At 33.1% G+C, this 26,817-nt stretch overlaps 1 protein-coding gene across 2 annotated transcripts in view; it reads right to left on the bottom strand.

The window, feature by feature from the left end:
• PRKAA1 (protein kinase AMP-activated catalytic subunit alpha 1) overlaps window positions 1-26,817 on the bottom strand; it is a 55,409-nt gene that overhangs the window by 6,115 nt on the left and 22,477 nt on the right. For both annotated transcript variants that reach the window (XM_074282600.1, XM_074282601.1), the window contains 5 exons: window positions 25,278-25,422; window positions 20,793-20,880; window positions 18,209-18,433; window positions 5,466-5,952; window positions 4,496-4,622 (listed from right to left, as the gene is read on the bottom strand). In XM_074282600.1, the coding sequence (XP_074138701.1) occupies window positions 4,496-4,622; window positions 5,466-5,952; window positions 18,209-18,433; window positions 20,793-20,880; window positions 25,278-25,422 (1,072 nt within the window). The remainder of the gene's footprint in view (window positions 1-4,495; window positions 4,623-5,465; window positions 5,953-18,208; window positions 18,434-20,792; window positions 20,881-25,277; window positions 25,423-26,817) is intronic.

Below are 26,817 nucleotides of genomic sequence, written 5' to 3'. Positions count from 1 at the left end.
GATATGGGATCTAAAGGGTCTACATAAAAGGCAATCTAAGAGGGGAAAGAGGACTGGGGAAGGTATCTTATAATAATAGTTGGGACTTGGACTGAGTCTTGAAGAAAGCCAGGGAAACCAAACAGTACAGGTTAAGGATCAGTGAATTCCAGGAATTTTGGATGGCAAGTGCAAAAGCATGGAGATAGGAGTTGGAGTGTTGTGTTCAAGGAACTACAGGCCAGTGAAGCTAGATCATAGTTTGTAGAGGGAAAAGCAGGAAGGAACCAGGTTATGAAGAGCTTTAAATGTCAAGCTGAGGGATTTATAATTTATTCTGGAACTAAAAAGGGCTATTGGAGTTCCCTAAGCATACATACTTGGATATATGCTTTAGAAAAATCATCCTGAAATTAGAAAAAGGGATAGTCTAACTTTTCAGATTTGTGGAGAAGGGAGGAATTTATGGCCAAAGAAGAACTAAAGAACATTATGAAATGCATAGTGGATAATTTTCATTACATTAAATTAAAAAGATTTTACACAAACAAAACCAATGCAGCCAAAACTAGAAGGAAAGCAGAAAGCTGGGGAAAAATTTTTACAGTCAGTTTTTCTGACAAGGGCCTCATTTCTAAAATACATAAAATAACTCATTTATAAAAATATGAACTATTCCCTAATTGATAAATGGTCAAAAGATATAAAGACAATTTTCAGACAAAGTAATTAAAGCTATTTTTAGTCATACGAAAAAATGCTCTAAGTCACGATTGATTAGAGAAATGTAAATTAAGGTGACTCTAAGGTACCACTTCACACTGCTCAGATTGGCTGATAGGAAAAGATAAGAATCTATTTTGGAGGGTATGTGGGAAAACGGGGACACTAATGCACTGCTGGGAGAGCTGTAAAATTATTCAACCATTCTGAAGAGCAATTTGGAACTATGCCCAAAGGGCTATAAAACTGGGCAGACATTTTAATCCAACAGTGTGTCTATGAGGTCTGTATTCCAAAGAGATCATAAAAGAGAGAAAAGGGCCCACATGTGCAGCATTCCTTTTTGCAGTTGCAAGGAAATTGAGTATCTGCCCACAGTTGATGAAATGGCTATATATATGGTATATGAATGTAATGTCATATTCTTGTTCTATAAGAAATGATGAGCAGGCTTCCAAAAAATCTGTAAAGACTTATGCTAAGTGAAGTGAGCAAAACCGATCAAACATTGTGCACAGTAACAAGATTATGTGATGATCAACTGTGATAGACGTGGCTCTTGTCAGCAATGCAGTGATCCAAGGCAATTACAACAATACACCTGGGATAGAAAGTGCCATCCATATGCAGAGAAAGACTATGGAGACTGTGGAACAAAGCACAGTATTTTCATCTTTTTATTGTTGTTATTGTTTGGATTTTTCTTTTCTTTTTCTATATATTTTTTCCCCTTTTGATCTGACTGTGTGTGTGTGTGTGTGTGTGTGTGTGTGTATAACATGGCAAATATGGAAATATGTTTAGAAGAATTGTACATGTTTAACCTATAGACTAGTTGCTGTCTTAAGGAAAGGGAAGAGGGAAGGAGAGGGAAAAAAATTTTGGAACACAAGATTTTGCAAAGCTGAATATTAAAAACTATTTTTGCATATATTTGGAAAAAATTTTAAAGTCACTCTGGAACCTGAGGAAAGAATAGATTAGGGTGGTGAAAGACATGAGGCAAGGAGACTTTTTAGAAGGCTACTGAAATAGTCCAGGTGAAATGTGATATCCTGGACTAGGGTTGTGACTGTGTGAATTGAGAGAACAAGAGATGCTATAAAGGCAGAAATGGCAAACTGTGACAAAGGACTGGTTAAATGGAATTTAATGATCAAAATGTTGAGGAAAACTATGAGGTTAAAATTATGGAACACCAAAATAGTGATACCCTAGACAATAAAACAAAAGTTCAGAAGGGGTGAGAGTTTGAAGGAAAAGATAATGAATTCTATTCTGAAAATGCTGAGTTTAAGATGCATATAAGGTAGTCAGTGATACATGAAAGTAGCTTAAAGACAGATTATGATGGATATAAAGACTTCAGAACCATCTACATAAACATGATAATTGAATCCATAGGAGCTGATGAAATCACTAAGGGAAAGAGTAGACAAAGGTGAAGAGGACCTAAGTCAAAGAATCAAGGGATGCCAATGCTTAGTGGGCAAAACATGAACATCCAGCAAAAGCAACTGAAGAACAGTAAAACAGTGAAGAAGGCAATTAAAATATTATTAATTATATTATATTATATATATTATAATTATATTAATTATATAACTAATTAAATTAAAAATAGGAAGAGAATATCTGAGAGGATGATGATGACCAGGGTTAAATCCTATAGAGAAATGAGACCAAGCCATTAGATATAACAATTATGAGATGACTGGTAACTTTGAAGAGGATGGCTTCAATTGAATGACGAAGTTGGAGTCAAATTGCAGAGATTCTATTTTGAGTTGATTATATATAAGTTGAGCCTTGAATATAGGCAGGTTTCTCAGAGAGTTTACTCATAAAAAAAGATGAGTGATATCAGATAAAAGCTGAGAGGCAGGGTAGAACTAAGTCAGAATTTATTACTAATGGAAGAAATTGGGATATATTTGTAGGCAATAGGGAAGAGGCTGAAAATGAAAAGTGTGGGGGCATCTAGATGATGCAATGGACAGAGGATTGGACATGGAATCAGGAGAATCTGAGTACAAATCTGGCCTCAGACACTTAACACTTGCTAGCTGTGTGAACTTGGGCAAGTCACTTAATCTCAATAGTCTCCAAAAAGTAAAATAAACAAACAAATAAAAAAAAAAAAAAAAAGCCAATAGTATGGCCTAGTTTTATGGCATGGCCAATCTACTGAAGGAGTTGGCAGAGAATAGAATCATTGGTACTGGTGGAGGAGTTGGCAAGAAATTACATTGAATTACATTGAAATACAGTTACAAAAATATTAAAAGATTAGGGACCCCAGGTTAAGAAATCCATGGGTTAAAGTAATTGATGAACTGTTTGTTTACTTATTATTTTCCTGAGCTTAAAGATCCAAAGAAAAAAAAAAAAATGACCAGAGGAAATTCCCAACTAAAAAATCCTTCTTCATATTAGTTCCCTCCAAAAAATTCTAGATGGCAAATAGCTCTTGAATACAGGAGTTAATCAATTATAGCTATACTACCATATCATCTAGTTCCATAAATTAGAATTTCTATGAAGGTTTTGAAAAAAGGAAAAACTTTTTTTTTTTTTAAATAAATCAGTATAGCAAAATAGACCAAAATGTATTCAAAGTTATATACAGAACACTGGAGAATATAACATTTTATTCCTATAAATCCCAATTTTTCCAAAGGATTTTGAAATTTGTAATTGCTTGGAACTTGGAATTTACTTTTCCATAAGAATAAATGTCAAATATAATAGCTAGATTCTCAAGTCAAACCTACAAATGCCTATCCATTTACATAACTGAACTATTCTGCATTGACTATTTGTAGTAAAGAAACGAATTACCATGTGTAATGTTTATTTTAAAAAATCATTCAATAAACCTATTTTAAACATTGAACAACTACAAAACAAATTTCCAACATGGAATAATGCAAGAAGTATATTCTGTACCTTGCAGTTTGATAGAAAAGCTCCTTCTTTTTCTGCTACAGCTGACTCCCGGATCTACACTATTTTTAGAAGTTTCTAAAGTAGGAGATCTAAGTCATGGGAAGACAATTTATAAATCATGTTGTAAACCTTAAAACATCCGAAACCTTAAAATAATTCTAGCTATTAACTATTATCAGGTTATCAAGAAGCCAAAAAAAAAAAAAAAAAAAAAAAAAAAAAAAAAAAAAAAACTCCAGGGGAAATTTGTTGGTCACAACAGGTTCTCCCTTCAACAGGACAATTCATTTTTTCCTTTCCTCTGTTACAATCTAATGATTTTTCCACTTTTGAAAAATAAAATCAAAATTAAAATCACAAAGAAATGATAAAGTTTGAAATTTATGTGGAGGAAAGTCTCTCACCTAGAAAGTCCCCAAAGCTTATCCCATTTTCTTTTCTTCCTTACCACCCTCTTCAATGATCTAAAAAAGGGCAATAGTCCTTTTTTAGTAGTCCCAAAGCAACTGGCTACAGAAGGAGAAATACATTCACAAGCTAACAGAGAAGAGAAAAAAAGCCAGTAGTAATAGTAATCTGTAAACACAGACAATAATTTACCACAGCCAATAAAGTTTCTGCCTAAAAACAAAAATCCAGCAGAAAATTCACTCAGATCAAATTACAATTGAATATAAGCTTCTACAAGAAAAGATAATTTTCATAGGGCAGAAGTGAGATTTTTATATTATCAAATGAGTTGAAGGTATTGAAATGAGAAAATTCTAAATGCTATTCTTTCTGTTGCTATAAAAGAACCCAATAGATCTGCAAACACCCACATCATTTACTTTGAACTACATACCATCAATGCTTCGGAAATCCAATAAATAAGTTCTACTGTCCACCTGGTATAACTGTAGACTCATTTTTGAGTATGTGCTTGTCACTGGATTCTTCCTTCGAACACGCAAATAATATGGGTTTACAACCTAACATATCAAATGAAGAAGAAAAATCATCATGTACAATTACTCATTAAGACAATTTGCATACTTTATTAGGCCCAAAAGAAGCATACAATTTCTATACTTTGTTGGGCATCAAAACTTAACAGAAAATGTTTTCCCAACAATACAGAATTATCTAAATGGAGATATAAAGCTGATTATATCCTTTGACCTAGTGGTTCTATTAATTAAGATGTTAATAATAGAATAAAATTCATATATGTCCAAAAGTATTCCAAACAACACTAAGCATAGTAGTAAACCATTGTGAATACCCTTTGTACCTATTATTGGGAAGCTGGATTGCACAGTGACTAGATTACTGGGCTTAGACTCTAGAATACCTGAATTCAAATACAGTATCAGACACTTAGTAGCTGACCTTGGGCAAGGCTCTTAACTTCTGTCTTAATCAACTGAAAAAGGAAATGGCAATCCACTTCAGTGTTTTTGCCAAGAAAATCCCTTGGACAATATGTATGGTCCTACAAGATCACAAGAGTTGGATACAACTAAATGACTAAACAATCACCACTGAGAACAAATGAAATGTAGTATTTGAATTAAAGGAAAATATGCTAGGCCAGGAGAAATAGCGAATATGAAAATAAAGAAATACGAGATACATGAAGTGATACAGCAAAAAAATGAAAGAAGAACCAAAAGAAAATACATACCGACTACAAACACGTATAGACCATAACAATATTCAGATACATATAAAGAAAGTTCATAAGGGAGAAAAATTAAAAAGCATGATTTTGCTATTATCTCTGTATATTTTTAAAAACAAATCATAAATAGCTTTTTAAAAAATCCTCTCACCTTCCATTCGTAATCCAACTGTTTAATTGAGCGACAAACTTCTGCCATGATGTCATTTGGTCTACTTTGACTTCGAATTCCCAAATGCCATTTTGCCCTCCTTACACCCTGGTGTTTGGATTTTTGAGGATTTAATTCATCCAATGTATGGCGTGACCTTGGTGTTTCCGCAACCAAGAATGGCACTCTTTCAGGATGTGGACGAGAAAAATGGTGATCATCTAAGAAAGAATCTGGTGGGCTTGTAGCTAAATAGAAATCTTTGGCCTCATTCATTATTCTTCTATTATCTATTATGAGGTGATAAGCAACTGCCAAAGGGTCCTGGTGGTTTCTGCTATACAGACAGCTGAGAACCTCTTCCTCTGTACATTCAAATTTTTCACATACTTCTTTTAAGGCTTCATCATCAATCATGGTTGAACTATATGATGGATCCTCAGGAAAGAGATACTTTGGAAGATCTTGTTTAAACCACTCATGTTCCCTGTGTAAGAAAAAGAACAAAAATCATGGGCTTGAAGATTCTGAGTAGTTTTCGTGGAATACAAATAATGATTTGGGATCATTTCAAATATAAAGAGTTAATTATAAAGAGCAATTAATTTTTTAAATATAAATTTCATAATACATTCAAAGAAAATGCTCTGTGTTCTATTTGGAATGGAAAATAGTGATTTTGGAAAAGAAGTAAAAATGTACACAATTTAAACATAACTAAAAAAATAAAATAATCTTTTTTATTCTTTACAAAGAACTACATGTTTTAAAAGAACAAAGCAGTTAGGAACTGATGAGATACAACTCTTAAAACTATGGTATGGTTTCTGAATGGTTAAAAAAAAAAAAAACTATCCTTTTAATTGAGATTTTAATTAAAAAAATATTCATTTTAAAGAACTATTATTTTTAATTTTCCCAAGATAATACCAAGTGATAATAACATAGCACTTTTTAAACATTTGAGATAAACTAAATTAGTCTTACAACAACTAAATACCTGAATGTGAAGTAAAGAAGACCCAGTTAGTAATTGTGTGATCTTCAACAAGTCACTTACCTCTCAAAGTTGTAGTGAGGATAAAAATAAATAGCACATGTAAAGTGCTCTGCAAATCTTAAAAGAATTATATAAATTCTAGATATTATAACTCTGGGAGATATGTACTACAATTGAGGCCGCTCTAATAAGTTAAAGTTGACTTGTCTATGGTCACACACTTAGTGTGCATTGGAGATGAAATTTAAAATAACTCTTTTTGTGTATGTGTGTGTGTGTGTGCGCGCACATGCGCACATACACTGGGGAGAAGGGGGGGGAGTTATGAAAAGGAGGTTAGAAAGATAGAAGAAAGTCAAGTTGTAAATATTTTACAAAGCATTTTTTCTAATGCCACCTGCTGGAGCCCCTACTGATTGTATTGCTTTTATTGTTAAGTCTGCAGTATCACTGCAGTTCCACTTAAACACTTAATATTAATTAGCTTTTACAAAGGGATATTTACTTCAAAGGTGTAGTAAAATCTAATATACAAATATTTTCCCCAAAACCTTTGGGGGTGCACATTCCTTTATATTCCCATTAAAGTTCGCATCTAGATGATTTATGGCTATTGCCATCACTCTTCTATTTCAGCTGCCACTAATTTGGGTCTTGAAATTCTCATTCTGCATCAATACTGGCTGTAAAACCTAGCATCAGCATAAATTACCAGAATTCCAGACGCTGGCCTTTTTGGCCTTTTGAAACTCAAAGTCAGAGCCCTCTAGATTAATCTTCTTAAGCTAAAGTGGAAGGACCAACATCGAGGCAATGGTCATTTCAAGGAAGTTCTAAGAGCCATTGTAGAACTGCTTCTCACAGTGTACTTTCAGCAAAGGAGCGAAAATATTTACCAAGGGTAAGCAATCAGAGAAAAAAAATGATTGAGACACTCAGTTTGCTAGTCTTTTTTTTTTTTTAATGCTTGCTCTAATCCAAAAAGTCTCCTATTTATCATGTGGTTAAATCTGCATTTATTCATGCTCTAATCTCCTTGCCAGGATCTTATGTCACACATCATTATGACTTTTCCAGAAATAGACTCCCTGTCAAATTTCAAATGAGTTATATTATAAAAGTCCATTTATGAGTTGTCTCAGAATGACAATGTCATAAATGTTCACATCAATAAAAACACCTACATTTTGAAATACCAAAATGCTAAAAACTCAGGAGTGTTCTCAGCCTAGGAAAAAACAAACCCACAAACCAAAAAAACCGACAAAGTCAGGTGCAGCCAAAATGGCAGAGTAAAGGCAGGAACTTACCCAAACTCTCCCCCCAAATTGCTCCAAATCCCTAAACAAATTTTTAGTGCATCAGAACACCCAAAAAGACAGAGTACAACATTTCTAGCCTAAAGCAACTTAAAAACTCAGCAGAAAAGGTTTGTGACACCAGGATAGTCCTAATGCCCTGTCCTAACCCAGGCCCACCTCTGAATAAGTGGCAGTGTTGGTGGCTTCCAGACCTCTCAACCCGGAGACACCAATGAGGAGCTGGAAGATCAGCAGAAAAAATCTGTGGAACCAGAGTGGGAGCGTACTGGGCAATCCCAGCACAGGCCTGGCCCAGCCCAGCTCTGACTGCCCCAGCATCAGTGAGGCAGGGCCTCTGAATCAGCATCAGTGCTGGAGGGTTCCAGACCTCTCTAGGGACACCAGGAAGGACTTGGAAGGTCAGTGGAGAGGGTCTGTGGCAACAGGATGAGAGTCTGGTGTGCAGTTCTAGCACGGTCCAATCTCGGCCAGCACACTACATCTTACAGCTTCAGTGGGGCAGGGATAGCTCCAGAGCAGAAAAGAGTGCTTGTGGTTATATTTCTAGAAGGATCTCTAAAAACAGCTGCACAAAATTTCTAAAGCTTGGGGCAGTGCATTCTCATCCCTGGAAACAAAGCCCTATTTTAATAAAGAGTTAAAAGCTGAGTAATAAGCTAGGAAAATGAGCAGAAAACCAAAAAAATGTTTCTGACTACTTAAAGTTATATGGTGACAAGGAAGATCAAAACACACACTCAAAAGATAACAAAGTCAAAGCTCCTACATCCAAAACCTACAAGAAAAATAATAATTGGGCTCAGGCCATGGAAGAGCTCAAAAGGGACTTTGAAAATCAAGTAAGAGAGTTAGAGGAAAAATTAGGGAAAGAATTGAGAGAGGAGATGGGGCAACTAGGTGGAGCAGTGGATAGAGCACCAGCCCTGAATTCAGGAGGACCAGAGTTCAAATCTGGTCTCAGGCATTTAACACTTCCTAGCTGTGTGATCCTGGGCAAGTCACTTAACCCCATCCTCAGGAAAAAAAAAAAAAAAAAAAAGAATTGAGAGAGGTGTAAAAGGAAATACAAAAAACTAATGAGGAAAAGAATGCCTAAAAAAGTAAAATTGGCCAATTGTGAAAAGAGGTACAAAAGCTCACTGAGGAAGGTAATTCCTTAAAAAACAAAATTGAGTGAATAGAAGCTACAGACTTTATGAGAAATCAAGATACAATGAAGCAAAACCAAAAAAAAAAAAAAAAAAAATGAAGAAATGGAAAAAAAAAAAAATGTGTAACATCTCATTGCAAAAACAAATGCCCTGGAAAATAGATCCAGGAGAGATAATTTTTTAATTATTGGTCTACCTGAAAATCATGATCAAAAAGAGAGTCTGAACATCATCTTTCAAGAAATTATCAAGGAAAATTGGTACTTTAGAACCAGAGAATAACATAGAAATTGAAATCATCTACTGATCACCTCCTAACAGAGATGTAAAAATTAAAACTCTCAGTAATTCCCAAATTCCCAAACTCCCAAGTTAAGGAGAAAATATTACAAGCATTCAAAAACAAACAACTCAAGTATAGTGGAGCCACAGTCAGGATAAATATAAGGTATTTAGGATCTTCTACATTAAAGGACCAGAGGGTTTGGAATATGATATTCTGGAGAGCAATGGAGCTAGGACTGCAACCAAGAATCACCTACCCAACAAAACTGAATATAATCCTTCAGAGAAAAAGGTGGCCATTCGATGAAACAGAATTTTCAAGAATTCATGCTAAAAAAACCAGAGCTGAATGGAAAATCTGATTTTCAAATATAGGTCTCTGGAGAAGCATGAGGCAATGAGGAAAGTGATATCATAAAGGACTTAATAAGATTTATGTTTACATTCCTACTTGGGAGGATGATACCTATAATCAAGCCTTCTCGATTATTATGGAAGTTAAAAGGAGTATATACAAAGGACATGAGTGTGAGTTTAATATGAAGGAAAAATATGTGTTTTGGTTTTTTTTAAAGATGAAATTGAAGGGTAAGAAAGGAATGTAGTGGGAAGGGAGAAGTGGAATGGTGGAAATTATCTGCCATAAAAAAAGAGGAAAGAAAAAGCTTTTACAGTGGAGGGGAAGAGGAAGGGAGAGTGAGTGAACTCTTACTCTCATCAGAACTGACAAAAATAGGAAATAATGTACCTATTCAATAGGATTATAGAAATCTTTCTTACTCTGCAGGAAAATAGGAGAGGAATAGAATATGGAAAGGAAAAGAGGATGATAAAAGAGAAGGCATATTGGGGAATGGAATGGTCAGTAGCAAAGACACTTCTGAGGAAGAACAGGGTGAAAGAGAATAAAGAGGAAAAATACAACGAGCAATAATAATTGAAAAAAAATTTTTGAAGCAAGTTTCTCTGATGGAATATTATTGTTCTTGGGGAAATGATAAGCAGGATATTCTCAGGGGAAAAACAAAATTGGAAAGTCTTCCATGGACAAAGTGAAATATACTATATACAAAGTAGTAGTCATGTTTTGGTATAACCAGCTATAAATGATTTTCTTATTCTCAGTAGTACAATCATCCACAATTACTCTGAAGGACTTAAGATGATCCTATCCATACCCAGAGAAGGAACTGAATGTATCTGAACATAGATCAAAGAATTCTCTATTTCTCTCTCTTCTTTTTTAAATAAACTTAATTTTTCTTGAGGTTTTTATTTTCATTAGGGTAGTAGATCTATTTTTTTCCTTCACAACTTGACTTTTAGGGAAATGTTTTGTATAACTTCACATATGATTTAATTATCTTCAAAAAAATTATTTAAAAAAAAAAAAGTGTTTTGAACATAACCTGGGAGGAAAAAGGGGGGAGAAAACCATTAAATAAACAAACAAAAGCCAAAACCAGAACAAAACAAAAAACAAACTGATAAAGCAAAGTAGCCGAACTATAGCACTAAACCATTAGACTGTACTCTAGTCCTAGGAGTACTAAATTTTAAAAGACTTAGGAGAGAGAAGGAAAAAACCTGTTTTGTTTTTTGGTTTGTTTACTGAGGCAATTGGGGTTAAGTAACTTGCCAAGGGTCACACAATTAGAAAATGTTAAGTGTCTGACTTCCTGACTTCAGGGCTAGTACTCTAACTAGTGTACCACCACTTCCCCAAGAAACTTTTTTGATTGGGAGTAGATTCACACTCTAGCAAAAATTATGATAGTAATAATGTCTACTTTTAGCACTCTCTTATTCCCTTTAATATACCTCCTTTCCCACTTCTTTGAGCCATTCTCCTCTAAGTTTCCAGAACTACCATGTTACTATAAAGCAGGGAAGGGAGCCTGAAAAATCATTTACATAATCAACTACAGGAGATGATGAGTTGAAAGCTAGGTAGAACAGTCACCCACTGCTTGAATTTTATAAATTGATAATTTCATATGACCCTCAAATGATTTGATAAATGTTCAAGTGACCCATGGGAAAAAATAAATTCCCCTGCTCTAGAGTCTCCCCACTGGTTTAATACCTAGGCTTGCCTAAAACAATACTGAAAGGTACTCTATGTTCCCAAATCCTATACCTCTCTTTTCACTACACAACCAAACAGTTTTCCTTTCATTATACTTACTCTACTATGAGTTTGGAAGAGGGAAATCTGTTTCAGCTCAAAGACTAGGATGAATTTCTGACATCTTTAATTCCTAAATTTTTAAGTAATATAAAAAGTCCTCTTATAATCCTTCACTACACTATGGATATCACTCTTGAATTCTCAAAGGTTTTGGCAGGGGAGTATAAAGATGAACAGAACAGAAAAAAAAAAAAATTAAGGATAGACCCCTTGATGAACTGTAATTTAAGGATCCACCTCAAAGAGAGACAACACCAGAAAGATGGTTTTTGAGGGAAGAATTCTTTTGGCCATTAATTCATTATCTAAGTTATAAACAAACTGTGATCTGAATTGGTAAACATTATCTGCATTAGTTTGTATACCTTATAAAGTATTTAAATGCTAACAATAACTCATTTATAACACTTAAAAATTTACAAGGAAAAAAAATTTACATGTACTACAAGGAAGCAATAAAGTGAAGTGAAAAAAAGTCAAACCATGTTTAGAACTATTTAGAACTATGTCCAAAGGGCTATAAAACTGTGCACACCTTTTGATCCAATAGTGTCATTATTGGATCTGTTATCCAAAGAGATCATAAAAAAGGGGAAAGGATCCATCCAAACAAAAATATTTGTAGCAGCCCTTTTTGTGATCAAGGAACTGGAAACAGAGTGGATGTCCATGAAGTGGGGAATGGCTAAATAAGTTACGGTATATGAATGTAATGGAATATTACTGATGTGGAAAAAATGATAAGCAGGCTGAAAGACTTTTATGAACTGATGCTGAGTGAAGTGAGCTGAACCAAGAGGACATTATACACAATAACAGCAAGATTATAGGATGATCAAGTATGACAGACTTAATTCTTCTCCAAATGCTCTAAGATAATTCAATAAACTTGGGATGGAAAATGATGTCTGCATCCAGAGAGAGAACTATAGAGACTGAATATGGATTAAAGCATACTATTTTCATTTTTTTTTTCTTTTTTTTTCTTGTGGTTTTTCTTCTTTTGTTCTATTTCCTTTTACAACATGACTAATATGTTTTAAATGATTATATATGTATAACCTATACCAGATTGCTTGCTTTCTTAGAGTGGGGGGAATGTAAGGAAAGGAGGAAGAAAAAAAAAATTGAAATTTAAAATCCTAAAAAAAAAAAAAAAAAAAAAAAAAAAATCAATGTTTATTACTGTATTCTGCTATATATAGCAGTCTGCCCCAGAGTTATATCTCTTAAGGTTTTTTAATGCTTCATATAAATTTTCTTTCATTATTTCTCTAGGCTTTGACTCTCAAATAGATACAAATTCTTTCACAATCCTTCATATTTGGGAGGAAGTTAAATGTGGAAAAGGAGAGTAGGCAACTATTTGTACATTTAGATAATCTTAAAAGATGTACATTTCAAAGTTGGTATTTGCATTATATTACAGAATACAAATATAGAATTGTCAAATGTGACATAACAGGGAATTTTTCAAATCTGCTGACTGTTATATGCCTCTTGAGATTATTATAGGAATCAATGATATTACAATAAACAATTTGGAAATGACCTCTACACACTATTTTCAATTTCAGTGAAGATTTTATATAACAAAGGAAAACAATAGAAGAGAACATTAGCTAAGAAGACAGTATCAGAAGATGATAATTCATTTTTCCCCATCAATAATATTTTATTTTTCTAATTATATATAAAGATAATTTTGTAAGATTTTAAGTTCCAAATTTTTTTCTCCTTCTCTCCTTTACTTCGCCCCCTTACAAGACAGTAAGCAATCTCTTCTTTTTCTCTTTTCTGCTTGTAGCATGTTATCTAGTACAGCAATTTTGAAATTCAATTATTAAAATGCTCCAGAAACTGAAGCTTAGAGTTTTCTCTGGCAAGAATGTATGGATATTATTAATAATATATTGTATCAGATTATATGATCAATTCTGATGGGCGTGGCTGTTTTTAACAATGAGATGATTCAGATCAATCTTGTGATGCAAAGAGCCATCTACACCAAGGGAGAGGACTGTGGGAACGGAGTGTGGTAAACAATATGGAATTTTCACTCTTTTTGCTGTTGTTTGCTTGCATCTTATTATTGCTCTTTTTTCCCAGTTCAATTTGATTGTTCTTGTGCAAAATAATTGTATAAATATATACACATACACTGAGTTTAATGTAAACTTCTAACATTTTTAACAAATATTGGACTACCTGCAATCTAAGAGAGGGAGTGGGAGAATGGTGGGGGAAGGGATTGAAACACATGGTTTTTGCAAGGATTAATGGCAACGGATTATCATGCATATGTTTTAAAAAATAAAAAGCTTTGATGAAAAAGAAAGAAAAGAAAGGAAAGAAAGAAAGAAACTGGCGAAAGGAAAAAAAAAAACCCACAATATGTTATTTTGCATCCAAAGTTTCTAGATAAATCTATTTCTTTCAATATATTATTTTAAAACTTTTAAATTAAAAATTAATTAATTTGGGGAGGGCAAAAAATGGCACTGGAGCAGAACTTTTAAAAAAATCATTTCTATATGAGTTATGTTGGAAAAGGAAAAACCATAAGAAAACACAACAAAAAGTATACTTATATCCACATTCAGTCTCCATAGTTCTTTCTCTGGATATGGATGGCATTTTCTATCCAAAGTCTGCTGGAACTGTTTTGAGTCACTGTATTGCTGAGAAGGGCTAAGTCTATTGTAATTGATCATCACACAATCTTGCGGTTATTGTGCAGTGCTCTCCTAGTTCTGCTCACTTCACTCACATCTGTTTATGCAAATCTTTCCAGGCTTTTCTGAAATCTGCCTGTCCATAATTTCTTATAGAACAGTAATTCCATTACATTCATATACCATAACTTATTTAGCAAACCCCAATTGATGGGAATCTTCTCAATTTCCAATTCTCTGCCACCACAAAGAGCTGCACATGTGCGTCCTTTGAAACTGTTTATGATCTCTTTGAGTTATAGACCCAGTTAGTGGCACTGTGGATCAAGGCAGTTCTTTGGCCATAATTCCAAATTGTTTTCTACAATGATGGGATCATTTCATAATTCCACCAACAATGCATTATTGGCCCCTTTTCCCACACCCCTCCCAATATTTATCATTATCTTTTCCTGTTATCTTATATCTTAGCCAATCTGAACAGTGGGAGTTGGTACTCCAGAGTAGTTTTCATTTGCATTTCACTAATCAATAATGATTTAGAGCCATTTTTCAAATGCCTATAAAAGGCTTTAATTTCTTCATTGAAAACTGCCTGTTCAATAATGATGAATGTTGGAGGGGATGTGGGAAAACTGGGACACTGATACATTGTTGGTGGAGCTGTGAAAGAATCTGGCCATTCTGGAGAGCAATCTGGAACTATGCCCAAAAACTTATCAAACTGTGCATACCCTTTGATACAGCAGTGCTGCTAACTGGGCTTATATCCCAAAGAAATACTGAGGAGGGGAAAGGGACCTGTATGTGGCAAAATGTTTGTGGCAGCTCTTTTCGTAGTGGCTAGAAACTGAAGATGAATGGATGTCCATCAATTGGAGAATGGTTGGGTAAACTATGGTATATGAAGGTTATAGAATATTATTGCTCTGTAAGAAATGACCAGCAGGATGAATTCAGAGAGGCTTGGAGAGACTTGCATGAACTGATGCTAAGTGAAATGAGCAGAACCAGAAGATCACTATACATTTCAACAACAATACTGTATGAAGACGTATTCTGATGGAAGTGGCTATCTTCAACATAAAGATACCACTCACTTCCAGCTGATCAATGATGGACAGAAACAACTACACCCAGAGAAGGAACACTGGGAATTGAATGTAAAATATTAGCACTACTGTCTTATACCTTCGGAATCCAATACTTAATGTGCAACAAGAAAATTGGATTTACACACATATATTATATCTAGGTTATACTATAACACATGTAAAATGTATGAGATTGCCTGTCATCTAGGGGAGGGAGTAGAGGGAGGGAGGGGAAAATCTGGAAAAATGAATATAAGGGATAATGTTATTTAAAAAATTACTCATGCATACACACTGTCAAATAAAATGTATTATTATAAAATTAATTAAAAAAAAAAAAAAAGAAAACTGCCTGTTCATATTCCTTGACTTTCAATTGGGAAATGACTCCGTTATCTATATATTTTAGAAATGAAGCTTTTAAAACAACTGTTTGGTTGTGTATACATATATTGTATTTAATTTATACTCTAAAATATTTAACATGTATTGGTCGACCTGCCATTTGGGGGGCAGGGGAGGGAGGAAGGAGGGGAAAAATTGGAAAAAAAAAGTTTTGGCAATTGTCAACATTGTAAAATTACCCGTGCAAATATCTGGTAAATAAAAACTATTATTATTAAAAAAAAAGAAAAAAGAAAAAAAGAAATGAGGCTTTTATCATAAGATTCCCAGATTCATAAAATTAAATTAGCATACCACATTCTTTAATCAAGTCACTTTTGTTTGTACAGAATTCATATGTTCTTTCAAAGTTATTTCCTTTTTCTGCTAAATTTTACTTCTGTATGAGTTCTAAATTTGTCATTTTCTTTTCAAAGACTACTATATTAGAAAGATTCTCTATCATAATATTTTCTAAGTTCTCTACACTGTTGATCGTTTTCATTACTTCTGCTTTAAGAATTCTGATCACTAACCTAAATTCGATTCTAATATCCTTTTTAAGGATATTTATGAACTATCCCAAAGTTTCTTACTAGTTATTTTTATTCAAAAAATCCTCTGACAACTTACAAAATTATTTTTCACTTAGGATTTCTGGTTGATTCTAGCTCAAAATATAATATATTTTTATTGTATTGTGGCCTTTTAAAAAAATTCACTTATTTTTTTCTTCTGCCTTTCTGTATCTCATTGTTCAGTTACAATCTAGCTCTATATCTGGCCCTGGATTTAATAATGCCTTTCAACTTTTACTCTTGTATCTTATTTCTGGCTGTTATCTACTCTACCATTCTTTTCTCTAAAGGCTATGAAAACTTCCTCTATATACTTCTGAGGCTGGGTATCCATAGTCTTTCCAAACTGAGAAGTGGTATCATCACCTTTTTTAGCTATAGAAATGATCACATTTTTACTGGCTTTATTTGGAAAAACTCATGACCCAGCACTCCTGATTCTAAAGTAAATATTGATTTCAATTTATTATAGACATTTTGAAAACTTAAACTCAAATCCTTACTTTAAATATGATATTTCCAAATTTTAGGAAGCTATGTCTCTCAATTTATTTTTTTTACTAGATGACCATAAATGATAGAACTATGTCAGTTGCTGAAGGGTAAGCACTCTAATGTCTTGGGTTCATCAGTAGGATATAGTATTTAGTATTAAATAATTCAGAATCCAACAGTTTTTTAATCTAGTCTCAAAAAAGTACAAATTTATAACAGTATATACATTCAAATATTTTTTAAAAGTTCTCAAGAAAGAAAACTTAAGAATTACCACTTCTCATTTAAAAGTTGTTAGAAACATGCTAATGTCTATTTTTACCCCTCGAGACAAAGATACATCAATCATATAAAGATAATGGAGTAATAGATGGGCAAGAATTGCATACATAGGAGTTGTGTGACAATTGAGACCTTTATCAGCAGAATCCACTCTCCCATTAAAACAAGGATCTAAGAACTAAATCAAAGAACTAAAAGAAATGTTCTATCATTTAACTAACACTTTTCTTAGGAAAGCCTCTTGTAAAGCTGTATCTAATCACAATTTTGCCACAATGTTTACTTGAAAATTAATAACTTGTGATTCTCTTCCAAACTCTCATCAATTTGTAAAATAAAAGAATTTTAGAACTAAAGAATAGATTTCTCTTATAAAGCTGTATCTAGCCACAATTTTGCCACAATATTTGCCTGAAGATTCTCTTCCAAAGTCCCATCAATTTGCAAAGTAAAAGATTTTTAGAACTAAAGAAGTAGAGGTAGGTCAGGATCCTTATTTTAAAGATAATAATGGCTCCCAAGAAGATGTATGTCCCTGCCCTACTGAAAAATGGTATGTGAGAACCAAGTCCCTAACATGTCAAAAGGGCTCCCAGTCATCAATAGCACCCTAGAGAAATGTGTCTCTACTTACACAAACTGGCAACAGCTGCAAAGTCCTAAGAAGGATGACCAGAGACACAGAAAACAAAAAAGACAAAAGTTGCTGCTCAGAGAAGTCAGGAGAGACAGACTCAAAAAGCTGACAAATTTCATGAGGAATTGGAAGAGCTTGGAGCAAGAAAACACCTCAAAATGGAGAGATCTAGAAGCTGACAGAGGAATGAAGTGCTGAAGGACAAAAAGAATATATATGTCTCTCACAGAACTGCTCTATGAACTTTGTACCTTTGGTCATCCCTGGCAAGACCCCATTTACCAACTGCCTACCCAAATAAGTCGTCTTCACCACAAGGTAAGGAAAGAAGCCTGGCTGTTTTCATATTTGGAATGAGGAGCTTTCTAATATAGGCCTTTACCCCTAACGTGGTAGTATGAAACTCCCACCAATCTCCTAATTCTTTGAATATCTTAGTGGATCAAATCTTTAATTCCACTTCTTGTTTATTTGGACATTATAGGAGCATTTAACTATCAACTTAAGATTTCCTCTATACCAAATGAGAATTTGGATAATAAAAATTATTTTTATTTCTTAACAAAAAAAAAAATAAATAAATAAATAAATAAATAAATAAATAAATAAATTAAAATATGTTAAGGAAACACAAATGCTGCTTTTTTACCTGATGTCTTTGATTGTGGCTCTCTTCATGGGATCCACTTGCAGCATATGTTTCAGAAGGCTAATCACAGAAGGATTCAAGTACTGAGGGGTATAAAAAATACCATCACATATCTTCTTAAAAAGAGTTGGCACATGATCATCATCAAATGGAAGGGTGCCACATAACAGAGCATAAAGAATAACACCACTGCTCCAAATATCTACCTCTGGACCTGCATATAACCTGGAAAAAACATACCATTAAATAATATGGAATTTGGTGTATTTATTTAATTATTAACTAAAAGAGAATCAATCATAATTTTTAAGTTTGCACACTGTATGGGAAAAAATATATTAGTCAAAATGGTCTTTGTAGTCACACACCAAATAGAAGAACATAATTACTATCCATGTTCTCAATCTTTTAAAACAAAGCAACATCAATATATAAACTTTTAGACTGTTTAAATAATTGGGTTGTCTTCACATAAACTCAATCTGACAAGCCTTTTAAACCTGAGACGAATTATGTTTACCAGCAATGTTTTTACTTTATAGTGAACTGAGAGCACCAAAGTTCCCCCTTCAACAACAAAAATGCCATTAGAGATACATCAAAAATAAATGTGCTTTATATTTTTTTTACTCAAGATGACATTTTTGAACTTTTTATAGCCATACTCTCACTTAAGTTCCTTTGTGACCAAAGAGTTACAGGCCAAGCAGACCAGGATTAATAATAAACATTCACGTGGTGCTTTAGTATGATCTCATTTTATCTTCACAACCACCCTGAGAGGTAGGTGTTATTAGCATCCCTACTTGACAAATAATACAAGATTAATGGTGTTGTCACTGATAAAGAAATAAAGAAAATCTAATTAGCATACAGGGGGTTGAATCAAAGAATTTGGAATCAGCAACATAATATTCTAAAGATTTGAGCTAATTAGTAACAGACTCAGATAAATTTGACATATCTTGTTATGAATACTTTATTAGCATAGGCCAGGAGTTTAATAAACATGTTAAATTCATTATTATTAAATTATTAAAACCAATCATTTCTACTACTTTTAGTTTCATAAATGTTTTTCCTCCCAAGAGCAATTTATTAACATTGTAAAATGGTTTCTCTCTATTTCAAGTGATTAAGTTTAATTATTCCACTTATTAAAATGTTCTTTCACAAAAAATTGAAAAGTTTTAAAATGTTGCTAGTCATAACCACTATTCATTTCAGGTTTGGCAGAAGGAACCTGTCCAATACCAGAGGAAAAAGATTCCAGTAATATTCCTAGCATAGGTATCTAATTTTTAATATGATAAAGTTAATTATTTAATATTAAATGTCCATTTTGAATAGATCCTAACCACCACTGTCCTTCCAAAACATGGTTACAATATAACAAACTGCAATAGACAACAGACAAGAGACAAACACAAATGAAAGCCAGGGAAAAGGAGTTGGGGATTTTGCACATCATGTTGCTATAAAGAGGAGGTGATGAAGCTTGGTAGGTTTAAAATTAGATCCACCTTCTATATTCAAAGAAGGGCAGTCACGCAAATACCATTTCTCCAGACAAACTAGGGATATAAATATTATCCATTCAACTACTCTTCCTCCATGATTTTAAGTCAAAATACTGCCACAACAACTTCTGAAGAGCTAGAACACAAGAGATTGTTTAAATTGTCAATTAAGGTTATAAAAATAAAAATATATTTTAGAAAGATTGCTAAAAATCAACAGGAAAAAAACTAGTTTCACATCCATAATTTTTAACTTCATGTTCTCTGCCTTCTAATCTATTAAAACAATTTCATCTGCTAAGAGCAAACAAAGCAAGAATCCTGAACAATATTTAGTGGGGATTGTTTTTGATGCTGTAGCACTTGTGGACTTAGGTTCTCTGGATTTAAACGGACCTTAGAAATAATATAGTCTAACCCTGTCATTTTACAAATAAACAATATTAAGGTCCACAGAGGTGAAGTGATTTGTTCAAAAGTAAATCAAAGGGCACTTTAACTGTTCCAAGTTTTACTCAACAATTAAGGCAATTTTTCTATCAAGTTTCATAAAACTTAATTAATGCTCATAAAAATGCTTTGAATTTGAACTTCATTTTTATTTGATTCTTTAAATCATGACTAAGAAAAACTTTTCTAATACATGATTTAGGTCTGCATTATCATTCTTATGCCTCAATGTATTTTTTAAAAATAACCATTCCTTCATGTGTTTCAAAAACCCTGGCTTAGTGTTTTTTCATTAGGGAAAAATAATTAAAACTAAAATACACACTATATTTACAGTAGCAGAATTTTAGCTTGTACCTTAATGCAAATTACCATGAATGAGATTATTAAACTTATCAAACGTTCTATAAAGCCTTATTATATCATAAAATAAGGTACATATTTATATATATTGTTATATACAATATAACTAAAAACATTTCAAGTTAACAAATTTGAAGAAAAATGAAAATTCTCACTACTATCTTCTCCTTCACTGGGAATATGACATTTGCAAACTAACAAAAGTCTAAAGGATAGGGGCTGTAACAACAACAACAAAAAGGAAACACTACCTTCCTGAAATTACTTCTGGTGCAGCATAGTTGGGAGAGCCACAGCTTGTTCTTAAAAATTCGCCATCTGACATCATATTTGAAAGACCTGAAAGTGCACAAAAGCAGCTACTCAAGGATTTCCCAGTGGCACCAAATTGTTTTTAACAACTGAGGGTTTGCATTTAATGACTAAAGCTTCTTATTCCTGTACTCTGCTTCAACAAAATCAATTATTGGAACTACAATCCCCAAACATTTAAAACATTTAATCATTTCAACATGCAACATGATAGTTTTACCTTGAATGTAAAGCTAATATTTAAACAATATACATGTAAGCTATTGGTTATTTTGGTTAATAGGATATACTGTGTAAGCAAAATGTTTATCAATCAAGAAAAGACCAGAAAAATAGGAATCCAGAAAAGCTGAACATAAGAATGGAAATTCAAATGTATCTATTAACACTCTCCTAGTTCTCATAAGAAACTGTACCTCTCTCTCTCAGTGATCTCATCAGCTCCCATGCATTATTATCATTATTATTATTATTATTACCATCTCTAGATCTAGATTTATATATCAAGTTTGGTATCACAAAATGATGAATACAACTAGATATAGTACAGGCTTCTTAAATTCAGCATGTTCAAAAGTAAACGGATTATGTTCCCCACAAACCCACCCCTCTTCGGAACTTTCCTATTTCTGTTGGGGATACCTTCAGTCACAGAGATCCACAAGGTCAGTCATCCTACCTTTTTGTCATGTAGCCAATTAGTTACCAAGTCTTTTAATTCTAGCTTCACAGTATGTTTCATACTTGTCCCTTTCTTTTCACCCACAAGGACACCATCCTAATCCAAATCCTCATCACCTTTCTCCTGGAATCCTTGCTTCAAATCTTCCCCCAAATCTAATCCACCTGCTACACAGCTGACAATAATAAGCCACAGATCTCACCACAATAGTTCCCTGATCAATAAACTCCAGTGGCTCTCTAGTACCTCCAAGATCTGTTTTGATTTGGTTCCAATCTAACCTTTCCAGATTTCTCATGCATTACTCCTCCTTCCTTTTCTGAAGTATATCCAGACCAAGTTTCTTGCTCTTTCTAAGATAATGATATCCAATTTCTGATCTCCTTGACTTTTCACAAGCTGTTTTTCATATTCAAAATGTACTGTCTTTTCACCTGTTTTTTATAATATTCCCTTTAAAGTTTATTTCAAATTTCTGCATGAAGCCTAACTAGTATGCAATCTTTATTGTATTGTATTGTATTATACTATCTGTATCATTATTTTGCCCCATTATGGAACTATAAACTCCATGAAGACAAGGGTTTTTTCTTTTCTAAATTTTATATCTACCTCCTATCATAATTACCATACTATGCACATGTAAAATGGTTTTATACAATAAATTGAAGCACAAGGAAATTAAGTAACAGTGGTCCAAATTATAGGAATTAATCAAGAAATCACTGCTAGATTGTCAGACTCAGAACTGAAGGGACCTCAGAAGTCATCTAATCAGAAAATAAATAACATCCTCCCCAATAAATGATTATCTAGCTTTCACTTGCAGATGTTCTGTGAAGAGGGAACATGCTATTTCCCCAAGCAAATGCACTCCACTTTAGGATAGTTGTTAAGATATTTTAAACTTATATTGGACTTCAGTTGCTTGATAATTTTCTTCTATTATTATTTCTAGGAGTGCATTCTAGGACCATGTAGAAGAAATTCAAGGGCCCTTTACTTTAACCGTTCCTTTTCATACTTGAAAACAGTTATATTTCCTTCAGATTTTTTCTTTTCTAAGTTCATCTAAAGCCCAGTTCTGTGAAACAATGATTTATATTCCAACTTGATGTCCATATGAATATATGGCATGGAGAATTTAAATCTCTGGAATATCTGGTCCACACAAACATAAATGGGTCATCTACATTACTTTGGACAATGCCTATTGATGCCACAATGCCTAATGATGTCATAGTTCTGGCTATAGAAAAAAAAAAATTCAATAGCTGCCTATTGTTTACCAAATAAAGTCTGATCTTTTTTACCTGGCATTCAAAGTTCCTCTACAAACTTTTTCCATTCTTTCCCACTTTTTCTCCTATCATTACCCTTCATTCACTCTATCTCCAAAATATTCTGTGTGCTTTCATTATTACCAACTCATGCTGGTTCACCCTCACTTCATTTTTTAAATTTTACAGTTCAAAACTAAAAAAAAATACTTCAGCATGCTCTTGGATTTGAATATTTTCTTAAATCCATTCAATTATTCCTGATAAAGTATTCTTTGCAATAAATATAATTCTCTCCAAAATAGTAATATATTTTGACCTATATCCTACTATATGACCTTTCTCTTCATGTTCTCAATAAGTAACGATACAGATAGGGGAAAAAAAGGTTTCTTCCTTTCTGTTATCAATGGTGGCTGTTTAAAAAATACCACTTAATACTCAAAAATCTGCTCATTAATATAGTCTTTTTTTCCCATTTTCATTGCATCAGTAGATAACACACACACACACACACACACACACACACACACACACACACACACACACACAAATCCCTTCACCAATACTGCTTTCTGTTTTATAAAATATTTTTAAGTACTTATTGTGCACGGGCCACTGTGAGAGAAAAATGCAAAACACAGTCCTAATCTTCAAGAAGTTTACATTCTAGAAGATAGAAAAGATACCTACATCTATAGTATAACATAATAGGACACAGTAAGCATATAAAAGTTAAAAAATAAAGTGCTATTGTAAGAACTGAAGAGGAAGATTGCTACTAATAACAGGAATTAAGGGGAGTTTTGTAGAAGGGATGAAATTGAGTGAACTTGAAAGGATGAGTGGGAATTTAACAAGCAAAGAAAGCAGACAGAGTAAAACATCTGAGTACAGCAACAAGAGCAATGAGTGTTCAAAAAATTGAGTTATTGCCATGCTTTTTGTATCGACAAAACTCCACTTTTCCCTTCTTCTAATGCCTAGAACACTTTTTTTCCCCTCTTCTCTTAATTAATCTTTCTCAATTCAAGGCTCAAATGCCTAGTAACCCATGATTCCCTTAATTTCTGGGTTAAGGGGATTCCCTCCTCAATTTAACTGAAACATGGAGCAAAATAAATATAGCTCAAACTAAAAGTAGGGTGGTAACAGAATATGGAAAGCCTTAAATCCCATGAAAAGGAATCTGAACTTGGGAGGCCAAGGAGAAAATCTGAGTGGAAATGTTATGGCCAAATGAATCTATAAGAAAAGTATGTTGCTCACAAGATGAAGAAAAGACTGTGGAATGGGAGAAGGAAAGAAGAAACAGAAAGACTAATTAGGAGGCTACTATAACAGTCCAGACAGATGGTAATGAAAGCTTGTATAAAAGCAGTAACAGTAAGAATCAAGAAGGAAGAGATGAATTCCAATGATGCTACAGAGATGGAATTGAGAAGATAGAATTACATGTTAACAATAACAATCACTGGACATTATGTGCTTGTTGTATAGCGCTATAATTCTCTTGAGGAAGAATATGTACACTGGAAGATATGTAAATTATCTGAAGAAAACATCAGTGTACAATTATTATTTTAAATATGTGTTGTACCTCATTTATGCAATTTAATTTAAAAAATGTTTTTTTCTGTAGAGATGAAAGATATTATAAGAAAACATCCAGCAGAAATATTATGGTAGAACATGTTGCAAAAGTACAGTATCTATTGTTTCATCTGTTTACAATTCACTTAAAACAAAAGTTTAAATAAAGTCACATTAGTACACCCAAAAGATAACTATACAAAATATATTTTAAAATATTTTTAATATACCAAATTGATGCATACTGGGAGTCCCAAAAACCTTGGTGCAGTTTTAAGCTTAAATAATGTTAATAGCTTAAAATTGCACTAAGACTTTTGGGATACCCTGTATAAATATTTACTGGAAAAAAAAATTATTGAAGTAAAAATAGTTAAGAAGTTTGTTAAACAGAACATTTCTAATCAAGTATTGAACAAATAAAGTCAAAACAAATATCTCTTCTGCTATCTGTATCAAGAATGAGAAAATTCCTATTATTAAGAAATTATTTAAAAGGTTATGTGAGACAAATAATTGAATGTGACATGAGTACTCAATTTAAAAGATTCTTATAACAGCATAATAAAGAAAAACAGGAACTAATATATTTAGCTTATAGTTTTGCATTTTTTGAAAATATAATTTCATAAATATTCCTGTCAAAGTACTATCACAGAATAAACTGTTATTATAATACTCAACTTAAAAACTCAAGTTTTTAAGGATTATAAAACTTAACATGAGGAGAGAAAAACTCCTTTTGATTTCTGTCTTAACTGGTTGACAAGTGAGGAGACAGATTATGATCTTGGATGGTACAAATGAGTAATCTAAAACAGCATAAATAAATAACAGAGTGGACATTTTAACTTTTAAAACATTCTTACCAAAATCAGCTATTTTTGCATTCATGTGTGCATCAAGCAAAACATTTTCAGGTTTCAAGTCTCTATGGACAACCATGTGCCTGTGACAATAATCCACACCAGAAAGGATTTGTTGAAATAAACGTCGACTCTCTTTCTCATCCAGCTAAAGAAAAAGAAAAAAGCATTTTAAGGGATCACTTCCTAAAGAAAATTACCAAGTTATATGGACCTTTCCATATATGCGTCCTATTAGCAGGCACATGAATAATTTCAATTAAATCAACAACATTTATTACTAAACACCTCTAATATAGGCAACACACCATGCCAATGTTAGAAATAAAAAGATTAAAAATGGCATTGTCTCTGTCCTCCATGAACTTACAATGTAAAAAGAAAGAGCAAATAACAGCTTCCATTCATAATTTGTAAATTTATTTCCTCATAACAACCCTGTGAGGTTAACACTCTAAGAATCTGACAAACATTCATTCTAGCAGCCATAGATTCTAAATTTCTAGTGAATAAAATTATACAACTACCTCTGCTCAACTATATCACACTCTCTATAGCAACGCTTCCAAACCCTCTATCAATTTGCTCCCAGTTGAACCCTCACATTCTTCTTTCCAGCAGCTAACTCTTGTCTCCTACTTTATTGAAAACTGCTTTTGGGGGCAGCTAGGTGGCGCAGTGGATGGAGCACCAGCCCTGAACTCAGGAGAAACTGAGTTCAAATATGGTCTCAGACACTTAACCCTGAGTAAGCCACTTAACTCCAATTGCACTTCAAACACTGCCCTTTTCATGGCAGAAATCTATTAAAGGTCTATTTCTTTAAAAAAAAAAAAAAATTCATTTTTATAAGACTTATTTCCAAACACCTAAATACCCCCCACGAACCTCCTCTAACAATTTCTTTAGAGAGCCAAAAAATACAATTTAGCAAAACCAACTGTTTATTTCATTCAACTAAACAGTCACAATTATTAAATGTCTCCAACTCCCCCCCCCAAAAAAAGAATGTGCAATGACGATATATTTGTGTTATGAAAAATGTTTCAAGATATAAAAAATATAAAAACAGTACTATGGAATCACTATTTGGATTATCAAGAAATCTAAATTTTTCCTGACTTTGCTATTCATATACTTTTAGAATACTATTTAATGTTGCTATCTTCAAAGACATGAGCTAATAAAACTGCCTTGAATTTGGCAAGGGAAAAATATTAGCCAAAAATAAAAACATAAGTTTACTAATTGTGAGCAATTCTCTTATCATCCTATTTGGTGGTGGGACTATTTCCTAAATACCACTATTTTATACAAAATAACATGACTAAACAAAGTTTATATTGCCAAGTAATCTAGTTTTGCCCACATGTCTGTGATCAGTATTAATTTGTGATAAGCAATAAAAAAGGATGATTGTACTTATTTTACTAGTAAAAAATAAATATAAATAGGAAATAAAACATTACTCATTATTTCTTCAAGGAAGCAGCAAGCTGATAGAAAGAATTTTGTGAATCTGGAAAAATATCTTAACTCTCTG

The sequence above is a fragment of the Sminthopsis crassicaudata genome, chromosome 1 (genome assembly GCF_048593235.1).
Source record: "Sminthopsis crassicaudata isolate SCR6 chromosome 1, ASM4859323v1, whole genome shotgun sequence".
Classification (NCBI taxonomy): domain Eukaryota; kingdom Metazoa; phylum Chordata; class Mammalia; order Dasyuromorphia; family Dasyuridae; genus Sminthopsis; species Sminthopsis crassicaudata.
The sequence above is the reverse complement of the archived record's forward strand: the minus strand, read 5'-3'. Positions and strand labels throughout refer to the sequence as shown.